The sequence below is a fragment of the Gobio gobio genome (genome assembly GCF_949357685.1).
Source record: "Gobio gobio genome assembly, chromosome: 1".
NCBI classification, from domain to species: Eukaryota; Metazoa; Chordata; class Actinopteri; order Cypriniformes; family Gobionidae; genus Gobio; species Gobio gobio.
Window position 1 is genome coordinate 65,023,306 of NC_137097.1, and position 14,603 is coordinate 65,037,908.

At 36.8% G+C, this 14,603-nt stretch overlaps 1 protein-coding gene across 2 annotated transcripts in view; it reads right to left on the reverse strand.

Annotated features, from left to right (window-relative positions):
• dsn1 (DSN1 component of MIS12 kinetochore complex) overlaps positions 1-14,560 on the reverse strand; it is a 16,483-nt gene extending 1,923 nt beyond the window's left edge. For both annotated transcript variants that reach the window (XR_013817098.1, XM_079824121.1), the window contains exons 1-10: positions 14,505-14,560; positions 14,178-14,205; positions 13,564-13,834; positions 13,400-13,473; positions 13,225-13,297; positions 8,774-8,855; positions 8,624-8,674; positions 8,445-8,516; positions 8,218-8,365; positions 6,072-6,159 (exon numbers count right to left, since the gene is read on the reverse strand). Coding sequence is in view for 1 of the 2 variants with exons in the window: in XM_079824121.1 (XP_079680247.1) it covers positions 6,072-6,159; positions 8,218-8,365; positions 8,445-8,516; positions 8,624-8,674; positions 8,774-8,855; positions 13,225-13,297; positions 13,400-13,473; positions 13,564-13,834; positions 14,178-14,205; positions 14,505-14,536 (919 nt within the window). In the remaining variant the exon portion in view is untranslated. The remainder of the gene's footprint in view (positions 1-6,071; positions 6,160-8,217; positions 8,366-8,444; positions 8,517-8,623; positions 8,675-8,773; positions 8,856-13,224; positions 13,298-13,399; positions 13,474-13,563; positions 13,835-14,177; positions 14,206-14,504) is intronic.
• Positions 14,561-14,603: the final 43 nt, after the last annotated feature.

Sequence of the window (14,603 nt, forward strand, 5' to 3'; positions counted from 1 at the left end):
GAACTAATGTTGTAAACTATGGGAGTCAGTTGTACTACATTAGCCTACTAATATTGAAGGTAAAAATTAACTGATTTGTATACTAACACTTAAATTACACTACATTTTTTTAAAAATAATAATAAAGTTATAATATTAACTTTACAATTACATAATCATAGTTCTACTCCAATTAGTTTTTTTAAATATAAACATTTGGCTGTCATAACAACTTGCCAGATTTATTCATAGGCTACATACATGCATTAAATATTAAAGAACATTAAAAATGACAATGAATAGCCTGTGTAATGTGGTGCATATAATCAGCAAAATGCTCCACTCTAGAGTTCATTTTTCTAGCTGACTAACGAATTTATGGACACTGGATATGTTTTTTCTGAGGTGACATTACATGACATTGTTTACAAGCCATTTTGCTTGCGTCTTTCTGCAGTTGAAACTCTTGAGCTATTCTATGTGACATGATACGGATTTCAGTAAGTTGTCCTGTATCTTTTAACACACTTTCAGATGCTCATTCATGTTTATTTTGCGCTATAACTGGTATTAAGCGGAAGAGAAGATCAGTTCATGTGTGCTCCACGCTGCCAGTTCTCTTAACTCGCGCAACAGCGCCAAAGCAGTATTTATGCTTTTGAATTTCGTAAAAAAAAATAGACGTAATTTGAAATCTGAGACCTTGTTTCATATCATTAGTAAGAAAGCACAAAGATTATTGTGATTTATTGGATGGGAGGTGCGCTACAATGTTTATTTCATTCATTAACTGAGGACGCCTAATCGATTCTTGGGATTTAAGAATTAAATTGTTTTATAAAAGTGAGAATCGATTAAAATCGAGAAATCAATATTTTTTACCCGACCCTTACGGCTGAGCGATACTGAAGAAAAATGTGATATGCAATACCTTGTTAAATAATGCGATATTCGATATGATACGATATTGCTGTACGATAATTTGTGTGTAAAATCAATTTAAATTACATTAAAAAAAAAAAAATGCTTTTAAAAAATTAAAATTAGTGTTAGACCGATATATCGGCCCGATTTTTACATGTATCGGCCGATACAAGGCTGCTGCTTTTGCCAATATTTTTTTTCCCGGCATTATTTACAGACTGTTGCTGAGAGAACGAGCAGAGAGTCTGTCACCGTCTTCAAACTGTCTTGCTCTCCCTCCCTCGCGCGTATTAATCAAAATCAATTGAGAATTGACACGATGGTTTCACGTGGAGCATTGGGTGATTTTTTTTTTCTTTTTCTGAATTACCGCTGGTGTTGCTCTAAAAGAGATTAAGTGCACCTAAGCATTAAATGACTAGGTTGAAGATAGTTTTAAAATTAAGTATAGTACAGTCAGTGTGCACTTTATTATGCTGCTTGCTTGTTGATACTGTGTGCAATAGATACAATAGTACAAGCAATTTTTTTTCTTGTTCTACCTCACCTGTTTTTGTTATTTGTTAAATATAATTTTTTTTTAGTTCAATAAATATTCCTTTTTTAAATTTTAAATTATCATCATGATCGTGTCATTTTTATGATGTAAATTGAAGGAGCAAAAGCAGTATCGGCTCAAGAAAATCGGCAGCCCGTATCGGTCATCGGCTAAAGGCCCGGGTATACTTCGGCCGTCCGCGTTCGTGCACCGCCCGCATGACGTAATTTTCATCACTCGGAGGGCTCGCGGCCGGCCGCACACCCCGTCCGCGCGCAGCCCAAATTTTCAGACCGCGCGGACGGTCCACGTGCAACAGCGCATGCGCCAGCAGTACAGAAGAGTCCACTAGGTGGCAATACGCACAGTATTGAGCACAGTGTTCAGCCGTCGAAGAAGAGTGTGCAAAGACCGGTTTAAAAACAACACACTTGAAAAAAAGAGAGAATTTTTGATTCTTCAGTGTTTCTTCCAAACTATGTTGCAATGGTGGATGCACTACAGTTCTTCTCCGATCATGCCCAGCGAATGTCCCGTTGATGACAGGACTCAGTGCTGCCCTCCGATGTCTGGTAGAGCATAGACACTTTTTTTACCGCGCATGTGTCGAACGCGATCATCCGCGCGCATCCGTTGTGTAGTATACTTTGAAAGACGCGCGGACAGGGCTGCGCGCGTGACGCGTCCGGGCGCGGTAAGTGAAGTATACCCGGGCCTTAAGGCTGATGAAAAAAAATAAAATAAATAAAATAAAATAAAAAAAATCGGTATAGGCACTAAAAGAATCCATATCGGTCGATCCCTAGTGAGAATGATACCATTTATGTGTTTCACATTCTTTCTGGGAAATGAAAGCATCGCTACAACTTCTGAAAGTGACCAGCAATAATTAATGTCCAAAATCTGACAACATAATTTTATTTTATCATATTTAAATACCAAATACTCTTTGCTTGACTTGGTTAAATATAGTTGTATCAACCTAAAACTTAACATCAAGAACAGCCAGGTAAACAAAGACTCCTGGGGTCCGTTCTTCGTACCTCGCTAACTCAGTTAGCTGGATTTGATTGTTGACGATTTGACATGATATTGGATTGTTTGGTTCTTCGATGCTCATCATAAGCTTAAACGTGCTCGGGAGCAGCTTATTTCATGTAAACAGGATTAGATTGTATCTTGAGGTGATACTTAAAATCTGTCCCAGCCACTGCTACTTTATTACAAGAGTGCATTACTGAACCAGGTGCAATAATCATTTTAAGTAATAATATAAAAATGTATTTGAAAATAAAATTATAATTTTGTGTAAAAGGTGTATATACTACAGACACAGCCACTTGATTGAGAGATTTATTTGTGATGGAATAATTACTTGTATGTTATTGGAGTCTTACACACGTTATACAGTTACTCTAAGCCGTGCATTAATTTGAGTGATGACGGATATTATGGGAGTGGCTTGATGCAGAGAACTTGATCTTGAACTTTAATACGGTCACGTAACAAATCTGCTTCAAATTAACATAAAAATTAAACGAATCGCTAATTACAACATTGAAATAAAAATGTAAAGGGTGTACAAATACTGAATATAAATAATTGCTAATCATCTTTTTTTATTTTTATAAAAAAAACATTGATCTATTATAAATTTTATGTTGGTTTGGTCGTTTGGCTGTTTCCTTATAAAGATCCAGAAATTCGAGGGGCTTTTTTTGTGTAATTTGCCAAGGTTTTTGCCAGGTGGCTTTTTTAATTATATGATGTCATTACGTTGTCTTGACGCCAGCCAATCGCTGCATTGCTGATCGTGTATCGATGCATCTGCCCTCTTCAGGGAAAACAAGAACGTGCAGTGATCTTAGATCATTTAATCCAGATATTTAAATCCAATCCGCAAATTCGTTTGAAGAACCAAATTAGCCAGAGATCAGTTATCACGATTAGAATATCTGGGATCTGTCAAATCATCTCAGATGTAATAAGCAACGTACGAAGAACGGACCCCTGAACTAGGGGTGAACTTTGTTATTAAAAATGAGAACTAAACACAGTAGTCTTCACATGAATTAAATATACACTGATGCATCAAAGCTACAAAGGTTATTCAGCCAAGAGCACGGAGTGATTGTCTCTTTTTCTTTTGTTGTTTGACAGACAGCGGCAGGTTTACTGTATTAGTAGGCTGTCACTTTAAGACCTAATGCACAGATCCTATTGACTGATATCGTTCACTTAAAGCATAACCGACTGTGTTTACATGAATACTCAAGACAGCCATTTTGACATAACTGTGTTTTTGACAGTTCAAGTGTAACAAGACACGAAACAGAACTGAAGGGATCACACGCTTTCAGAGAGGTGACTTGTGCGCACGTTTGTGTGTGTCAGACAGCACGAGACTGCAAGGAGTTGTTTTTCGCAAGTTATTGCGTTTAATAACTCTTTTTAACGTCAAGCAAGTCACATAAGTAACAGTCGTGTGCCCAGTCTATTCTCTGCTATATGCGTCGACCTAAAACGTACACTTTTCACAATGTTGAAGTAGCCTATTAAAACCATTCAGATATTGCGTGCCGTTGCGATAAGCATATCGCGATATGTACATTTGTGAAATTTCGTGTTGTGGCTGAACCGCATCATTATTTCTGTGTTACAAATATTCATATTAAAAATCACAGAAGAACTGGAATAAAAGTTTGTAGTTCAGATATAAACACTAATTTCTACGGAAGCGATCAAAATAGAGCAAATCACCTTTATGAAATAAACTTGACGCTTTAAATGAAGATTGTGTCAATTACATTGTTACATTTTGCTGCATTGGTTAAATAAAAATTATGCTGTATTTGTTAACTCACGAGGCGCACCAACACGTGAAACTACACGTGCGTAAACACGCATATTTCGCAAAATGAAGCAATGGAAAAGAAGTAGGCCTACTGTTTGGGACCATTTCGTCAGAAAGGGCGACGAAGTTACTTGCAAAATATGCTACGCGGTAGACTGTGTAAACCCAGCCCGATCTGCCGGCAATTTGATTTCGCCCTGCAGCTCAGGCTGGAAACCTGTACAAATATTTATCCTGCTTCTGTTACAAATTTGCAGGGACCAATCACAAACCGTCTTATCCACCTGGCGCGCTATTGGCGGGTTTAACACGATGATGGATAGAGAAGTGATGGATCGTTGGTCTGATCGGTTGAAGGAATATCCAATTGCGTACAGAGTCATTTGAACTATGCCCGTTGATCACGCCTCTTGTGCAGTAGAAAATACAGAGCAGGTCACAGAAGATTGAGCTTGGTCTGGTGATAGCCAGACAAGCTACGCAGTATTAAAATACAGCAGTAGTACAAGCTCTTGACTGGTTGAAAGCAAGTGAAAGGCGCTTTCCGAGGCTGGCCACTCTAACGAGGCGTTATCTGTATTTCCGGGGCATCTGAGAGGGTGTTTTCTGCCGCGGGTCTAACTGTCAACAGGCTGCGCTCCAGACTAACCCCACATCACGCAGACATGTTACTTAGAATTATTTTTTTCTTTTAAACATACAAGGTGTGGATTGAGGTAGGACTGCTATTTATATTTGACAAAAAAAAAACTTAGTCTGATAGGGGAAAAAAACTATTCTGGTTCTTCAAAGCTTCAAACGGATTCAGTGTATTTTCGTTTTGTCATGTTAATTTTTTAATTCAAAAATATTTTGTGTAGGCCTATTTATTTTATGCTTTTTATTTATATTATTTTATTGTTTTTCTGTGTTGTCAGAAACGCTGCAGGCGTGTGTAAATCTGATAATGTGAATCCAGGTTCTGTTGTTGAGCTATTCTGTATGCCTGTGAATCTTTTTAACGGGTCACAGACACTCGTCAATTGCATTTTTATTTAATGCCAATTCAATATTATAATCTTATCAGTTAACGGTTAATATTCGGATAATGAGCGGCGGTTGTCGGTCGGGAAAATTAACCGAAATGAGCATCTCTAGAATCAATCATTCAAACACATTTTAAAATAATTAATTAAACCTTATTTAATTTTGTTTAAATAGACTGCAGCATTTACCATTTTGTCAGAACCTCTAGTAAATGACGTCATTTTAGTTTAGTCTGTTCAGAATGGTTGGAGAATCGTGTTCAATTTATCCAGAATCGTGCAGCTCTTGTAAGTAGCATTATTTTTCATACACTACATCAGATGTTGCTGCTGTTTTGCACTTGATTTTTATCTTCCGATCAACAAAAGTACACTATAGTTCAAATGTTTGGATCAGTAAGATATTTTAAATGTTTCTGAAAAGTCTCTTATGCTGCACTTATTTGATCAAAAGCACAGTAAAAACAGTATTATTGTGAAATAATATTACAATTCAAAATAACTGTTTTCTATTGTAATATACTCTAAAATGTAATTTATTCATGTGATGCAAATTTGAATTTTCAGCATCACATGATCCTTATGAAATAATTTTAATATGATGATTTGCTGCTCAAGAAACATTTACGATTATCATCAATGTTAAACAGATTCTTTAAAAAAAAAAGTCCTACTGATCTCAAACTTTTGAAGGATTGTGTGTTGGTGTCTATAATTGACCTATTCCACAGACTGAAATACATATTCTCACCTAGTCTGGTGCTGGTCTCCTTCAGCAGCAGCTGAGATTTCTCATGGAAAGACAGCAGCTCCCTCATTATACAGCAGTGAGAGTCCATCTGTGAAGAAACACAACTGCACATGACAGCAGCTCTCAAAAAAAACCTCAACCAATTCTCTTATTTTACTCATTTCTAGCATTTTTTTACATGATAATTATCATGTCCAACTCAAAATTAACGGAGAACAATGTTGCATCTAAATTGAACTATTGTATACACGCTGAAATATTCCACAAAAAAAGTATCATTATTTTTGTTTAGTATATATGCCTATATTGTAAATAGCAGAAGTGGCCAAAGTTGCGTTATGACATTTGATTTGGTGCAAAAAAATATTTTTTAGGGGTGTTACAATATATCACAATACAAAAATTCAACAATATGTATCGTGGATAGTGACAATCTGTATTGTGTATAGTAAACCAAGCCAGCACCAAGTCCAAGCCCCAATATAATACCAAATTTTAAAATCAACAGTACATTTGTTGTTAAAGGGTTAGTTCACCCAAAAATGAAAATTCTGTCATTAATTACGTACCCTCATTACCCTCATGTCGTTCGACACCCGTAAGACCTCCGTTCATCTTCGGAACAGAAATGAAGATATTTTAGTTGAAATCCATTGGCTCAATGGCACGGTTCACTCTCAAGACCCTTAAAAGGTACTAAAGACGTCGTTACAAAGTCCATCTCACTACAGTGGTTCTACAATAACTTTATGAATCGGCGACAATAGTTTTTGTGCGCAAAAAAACCCTAAATAACGACTTACATAGTGATGGACGATTTCAAAACACGGCCTCATGAAGCTTCGAAGTGTTATGAATCAGCGAGTCGATTCAGCGGTTTGAATCGCCAAATTTCAGCAGTTTGACACGCGATCCGAATCATGATTCGACTCACTGATTCATAACGCTTCGAAGCTTCATGAGGCCGTGTTTTGAAATCGTCATCACTATATAAGTCGTTATTTAGGGGTTTTTTTGCGCACAAAAACTATTGTCGCCGATTCATAAAGTTATTGTAGAACCACTGTAGTGAGATGGACTTTGTAACGACGTCTTTAGTACCTTTTAAGGGTCTTGAGAGTGTAAAGTGCCATTGTGCCAATGGAGGCCTTTCAGAGCCATCAGATTTCAACTAAAATATCTTCATTTCTGTTCCGAAGATGAACGGAGGTCTTACGGGTGTCGAACGACCAGAGGGTAAGTAATTAATGACAGAATTTTCATTTTTGGGTGAACTAACCCTTTAAGCTTTTACCATATGTCTTGGACTATCTCAATAATATTGTATCGTGAGTTCAGTTTTGTGATATGTATTGAATCGTGACATGATGGTATTGTTAAACCCCTACCATTTAAGCATGTCTTAATTTATTCCATTTTTAAATTGTTATTTTAGCACTTAAATATAGAAAATATAAAGGAATGAGTTTGAAATAACATTTTAATATCTAATATAGTTGGATTTACAGCTACTTGCGGCCCACAGCCCTCAATTTTACATTAGGCCCCTTTGTATTAAAAGTTTAGACACCTTTAGTGCATAGTTACAACAAACCAATTGTAAAGAAATCTTTACATTTAATGAAAAAAACTTGTAGCAAACATTGAAAAACGTTGCTAAAATTGTGATAAGGCTAGTGCAGTGTTTTCAATTCATGTTTATCTGTAACTGTTTCTGAATACTTTTGCATTTGACTTGTTCAGTGAATCCTCAAGTCTTAAAAGGTGCAGTGTGTAATATAAGGATCTATTGACAGAAATGCAATATAATATATGTAACTATGTTTTCAGAGGTGCATAAAGACCAAACATAATAAACCGTTATGTTTTTATTACCTTAGAATTTCTATCTACATACACCGCGGGTCCCCTTACAGCCAAGTCGCCATTTTGTGTCGCCATGTTTCTACAGTAGCCCTAAACGGACAAACTTCTCTATAGAGCCCTAGCTACTCTCTGCCGTCTCAGACGACATCTTTGTCCTGTGTCGGCCACCGTAGCTTCTCTATGCTCTCCGAAAGGGAGGGGTGAGCGGTTGCAATTCGCAACCTCACCACTAGATGTCGCTAAAATGCACACAGTGCACCTTTAAGCGTCATGGTCTCACCACTAGCTCCATGTTTCTGAGTAGTTTTTGCTGTCCCATGAGTACTGCCTTATAGTCAGGTTTATTCAGAACGAGTTGACTCTGTGAAGACCTGGCAAAGCATGATGGGTCCAATGACACACCCTTCTCTTCACCCCGCTCCACACATCTGCAAAAGGGACAGACATGCAGATAACCAAAACTTCTGTATCCATACATGTGCAGTGCATGCGTGCAGTTGTGCTCACTTGTCCAGTTCGTCAGCTTTGGTCCGGTGTCTGTTCAATAGCGACTCCCATGACATACTTTCAGCCTGTAACCTTCATAAGCACATGATGACTATTAACAGCTATAGATGAACATGGCAACTGCAGTCATGAAAAAAATGTGATCCTTCTTGGACGGATGAGAGCAGATGGAGAATTACCTGTTAATGTCCTCCTGAATGCGCGCAGTGGTCATGTTAACAACGGGGTCACTGCACATAGAGAGAGAGGGACATTTAATAAACTTGAGTGTGCTTCAGGTGCAAAGGACTAGTGATTAACATAATCGACACAGAAAAACTGACTTTTACCTCGCAGTTGTTGCGAGTGAATTCTGAGTTTCTCTGCTGATGTCTTTAGCCAGACTGTCCCACTCTTCATGCAAAGATTCAACTGGAAGTGAATGACATTCATTTAAACATCATGAAATACATTTGACATAAAACGTAATAATTATGGGCATTTGCGGTGATGCATTACAATCTGTTTTTGCATTATCAAGACAATGTTATCTAGCTGTATGCCAGCAAGAATGTGTTGAAAACAAAAAAAAATCCAATTCAACTACCATTCAAATGTTTGGGGTCAGTAAGAATTGTTTTTGAAAGAAATTAACACTTTTATTGGGCAAGTATGCATTAAATTGATAAAATAACAGTAAAGACATGTATAAAGTTACAAAGGATTTCTATTTCAATTAAATGCTGTAAAGAATCCTGATAAATTGCATCACAGTTTCCACAGAAATATGAAGCAGCTCAACTGGTTTTTAAAGGGTTAGTTCACCCAAAAATTTTAATTAGCCCATGATTTACTCACCCTCAAGTCATCCTAGGTGTATCTTCAGAAGAAAACAATTGGAATTATATATATTAAAAAACAAAAATGTCCTGGCTCTTCCAAGCTTTATAATGCCAATTAATGGCTGATTCTGTTTTAAAGTAAAAAAAAGGTGCATCTATCCATCATATAACTGCTCCACACGGCTCCAGGGGGTTAATAAAGGCCTTCTGAAGCGAACCAATGCGTTTGTGTAAGAAAAATATCCATATTTAAAACTTTACAAAATCTCTCATTTCCGCTAACTGTCTTGCGCGCACGTTCACGAGAGACTGGCGTTCCAGCATATGATTTAGGACGCTCACTTGAGAATATGCTAGTTCTCACAAGAACCAAGTTGTTTTGCTCTATCCTCTACGCTTCCGCATTCGTCATCGGCACTCAGATTACTTTTATAATGGATGGATGCACTTTTATGGACTTCAAAACAGAAACAGCCATTCACTGCCATTATAAAGCTTGGAAGAGCAAGGACATTTTTATAGGGATGCACCGGTTGACCGGCCAAAAACCGGAACCGGCCGGTTTTTGCTTCTAGCGCGCGATCGGCAACCGGTTTTCTTTGTATTTTTCTGCCGATTTTTCCGGAAGTGCGCCCGCGTGCACATACGCCTATATTGCAATCATTCGCGAACATGTCACTTGCGTGTTACAAACGGAAACTGGAGAAATGAGGGAAGAGACGAGATACACTGAAGGGAATGAAGAGCCGATCATTTTTATTTGGTAACACTTTAGAATAATGGTCATTAGTTAACATTAGTAACTTCATTAGTTAACATTAACTAATAATGAACTGCACTTATAAAGCGTTTATTAATCTTTGTTAATGTTAATTTCAACATTTACTAATGCATTATTAAAATCTTGTTAACATTAGTTAATGCACTGTGAACTAACATGAACAAACCATGAACAGCTGGATTTATATTAACTAACGTTAACAAAGATGAACAAATACAGTAACAAATGTACTGCTCATGGTTAGTTCATGTTAGTTAATACATTAACTAATGTTAACTAATGACCATTATTCTAAAGTGTTACCTTTTATTTTACCTTAAAATTACATAGACTTAATTTGATTTAAAAAGCACCTGCTGTAGCATCTTAGTTTTTTTCGTTGCACTAAACATTATTTGATTTAACATTTTGGAACAAAGTTTTTCTTTTCTTCAAACTTTTTTTCTTTACACTGAATTTAAAAACAAATGCTGATTTAAGTAACATCTTTGTTTGGATTGCAGAATATGCAGTTTTTGCCTTTAATTTCACCTTTCAGCCTTTTAATTTCCAATTAAATTTCCTGTTAATTTCAGATTGCTTGTTTTCATTAGCCAAAAGCCAATTTAGCCTGTTAAATACCAAATAAACATCTTGTTCATGTATACTTTCATTCTTTTATTGTGTAAAAAAAAAAAAAATCGGAAATCGGTATCGGAATCGGCCAGTTTTCTTGAAAAAAAAATCGGTATCGGAATCGGCCATGTAAAATCATGATCGGTGCATCACTACATTTTTAAATATGATTGTTGCTTCTTTTGCTCTCATTTGTAAGTCGCTTTGGATAAAAGCGTCTGCTAAATGTAAATGTAAATGTGATTGTATTCGTCTGAAGGAAGAATGTCATATACACCTAGGATGACATGAGGGGGGAGTAAATCATGGGATAATTAAAAATTTTGGGTGAACTAACCCTTTAACATTGATGATAACCATAAATGTTTCTTGAGCATCAAATCATCATACTAGATTAGGGCTGTAACGATTTGACCAAAAATAATCTCGATTAATTGAACATTTTACCTCGATTACGATTAATGAACGATTATTTAGCTCTCTTTTTTTTTTGCTTTCTTTTTTTGCCCTCATAGTTCACTGATAAGGTTTGTACTGTAAATATTTTCTACTATTAAAAAGGTGGGATATTTTTTTCTAATGAAAAAGTGAATTTCTTTGTGATTTTAAAATACTTGAAGGAAACGGTTCACTTTTAGCAGTTATTGTCTATGGGTCGTAACCTTTTTTTTTTTTTACAGATTTCTGTTTGTTGTACATCAGATGCATTTAAATTAGCACAGTATGCCTCCATTACATTTATTTGAATGCATTAATGAGAGAGTGTTTGTGTGTGTGAATTAGTCATACCGTCTCTATTCGTTATGAAGCTGTGGTTTGTAGTTACTTCAAATACTATGCTATAACGGTTGAGTTTCTAAGCTACTTTAGCGATGAATCACAGGACGGTGTTGACAATGAGTTTCTGCGCTCCTCTCTGCGTGTGATCTACTGTCTATATGAGTGTTCGTGTGTCACAATATATCAGGCATTAGTTCAATATAATGACACACATCTGATGGTCTAAAATCGCTTCAATGTTCAAACCGGCAGGCCTTAAAACACATACAATTGACAAAGCTTTGTTAGGACGCAAGTGAACGTGATCTGGCTTCGGGGCACGCGCGTGCCGTCTCGGTGTGTGTATAAGCGCATATAAGAACGCTGATAAACGTATGTGTATAAAACATGCAATTACCACAGAAATTCTGTGCATCTATAAACAAAGATAACTTCTCCTGAATCTTTCCGTTTGCCTGCAAACTGCACTTGATGTGACTGACAGTGCGGAGTCACGTGACTAAATCCGAAATAACCGACATGGGAAAATTAAGTCAGTTAGAGGTTCTAAATTTCGGTTTCGATTAATCATCCAGCCCTATACTAGAAGGATTTCTGAAGGATCATGTGACACTGAAGACTGTAGTAATGGTGCCTTGACATCACAGGAATAAATTACATGTAAAAATATGTTAACATTTATTTTAAACGATGCTAATATTTCACAGGTTACAATGTTTTTTTATCAAATAAATGCAGCCTTGGCAAGTATAAGAGATTTTTCTTCAAAAACGTTTGAACAGCAGTGAGTTATAACTGTATAATTTCTAGCTCTTTTTGAAAAAATATTTTCTTAATTTCCTGAAAGATGCTAAAGACAAACTGAACAGTTATAATAAATACAGTCCTGTGCAAAAGTCTTAGGCGCGTTAGTATTTTCACACACAAAAAAGGTTAGGCCAGTTATTTATAACTATGTCAGTAGGAAATATCAGTTTACATTTCCAAATATTTCCTTTGCCATTAATTGTAATAATCCAGTGAGATTTTTGTATGCACAAGGAGTCAACATCAGCCGGTATGATCTGATCTCACCATCATCAAATCCATCTGATTACATAAAGAAACAGAAAAAACTGAGACAGACCAAATCCAGAAAAACTGTGGCAACGTCTTCTTCAAGACGCTTGAAGAAACTGCAAAGCTACATGAAAAACTATGTGCAAGTGTACCTGGACAAAAGCTGTGTGAAAGGGTGGTCACACCAAATATTGATTTGATTTAGTTAGACGTTAATTGATAGATAAAATCTAGATGACGTTATTTTTGAAAGCATTCACACAAATGCCTACAACTTTTCACAGTACTCTAGCTTTTAAGGAGAGTTTCTTCAAGCGTCTTGGAGACGTTGCCGCGGTTCTTCTGGATTTACTCGGTCTCAGTATTTACTCGTACTCTTTTTTCTGTATCTTCATGTAATCACAGACAGACTCGACGATGGGGAGATCAGATCATACCAGCTGTTGTCAGCTGTCCTTGTGCAAACAAAAATCTCACTGGATTACAATTAATCGCAAAACGAATGTTTGGAAATGTAAACTGATATTTCCTACTACTTCCACACTACAGCAAAAGATAGAAATAACTGGCTTAAAAACACCTTTTTGGTGGAAATACTAATGTGCCTAAGACTTTTGCACAGTACTGAATATATAATACACAAACAGGTCATTCCTCTGTCATGAAGCTAGTGAAAATATTGGCAGAATATGTAAATTTTTTTGAACGACTGGCCCTGACTTACCTTGAGTCTGAAGTGTCTCTGCGTCAACACCAGGAACAGTGTACAGACTGTTTTTGACCCTCTTCACGGTCTCCTATGTACAGTCAGGGAGATCAAAAGATTTCATTCAGGAAAAAGGCAATCAAGTATATTCACTGTTATTTTTTTTTTTAAAACAAATATGCATTTTACCGACCTGCATAGCAGCTTTAATTAGCATCTGCAGCCTCTCATTATCAGGTAAAGACACACTGATGGTTTCACACAGCGCTGAAAGACACAAATTGACGAGAAAGTCAACCCAATCCTAAATGACTCCAGCATGACGTCCAGTGAAAGGCTCTTGGACTCAGCACTCACGCTGTGAGGAGCAGGGGAAGGCCGGCAGAGAGCGTCTGCCTCTGGATGATCTCCTCCAGGATTTCCTCCGTGATCGAGAGCTCAGTTCAGGAGCAGTAACGCTCACACTTTCCCTCATGCCGTCCTCAATCTTCGAGTCCTCTGGCCGTTGTTCTTCTCCTGGACGTTGCATCACTGCAGGAGCAGGTGATGTGCAAGGGGACTTCTGAGGAGGACCTGATTCGTGGTTACTGTCATGAGGCCTCTTGACTCCCTGAGACACTTCTGAAACCTAGTTGAGATGACATAGCACAACACAAAGTTATATACATAATAAGGCAGGGGCTGACTACGAATTTACATACTTGTGTGACATTTTAACAACAGATATTGAATTCTGTATGTATAATGATAGATCAATAAAGAACTGTTTTCTATTTAAATACATTTTAAAAATGTAATTTACTCTGTGATGCCAAAGCTGAATTTTCAGCATCATTACTCCAATCTTCCTTCCTTCAGAAATCATTCTAATATGATGATTTGCTGAATACAAGTATTTTATTTAGTTACTTATCGCAAACATTTGAACGGTAACGTTACATTATAAATCAAAGAACAGAAAACAGATTTACCTTTGTGTCAATGTTGCTGGCATCACATCTGTGAGAGATTAAATGGTCATGTAGATTAAAGCACACCGAACAAACTACACAACCTTGTTTGTTGCATCCAATATATTGCAAAGTATTTAAAATAATAGTTATCAGTATTTGTCCATTAACTAACCAAGTATCATATGTAAAAAGTTTAGCTGACAACAACAACAACAACCGCGTTAAACGTTGTTCTAAATGCTGTGCTATATTTCAATGAATTCTTCATGCAGAAATGACTAACATGTGTAAGAGGGAAACAATTAGTACATATATTGGCCGTGTTGTAAATAATAAAACACTCACAACTCAAATCCTTCGTTCTGGAGCTCCGCCATTTTCTTTCAAAGCCCGCGCGCAGTGTCAGATATGCCCCGCCCACTTTCATTTCGACCGTGATGGTTC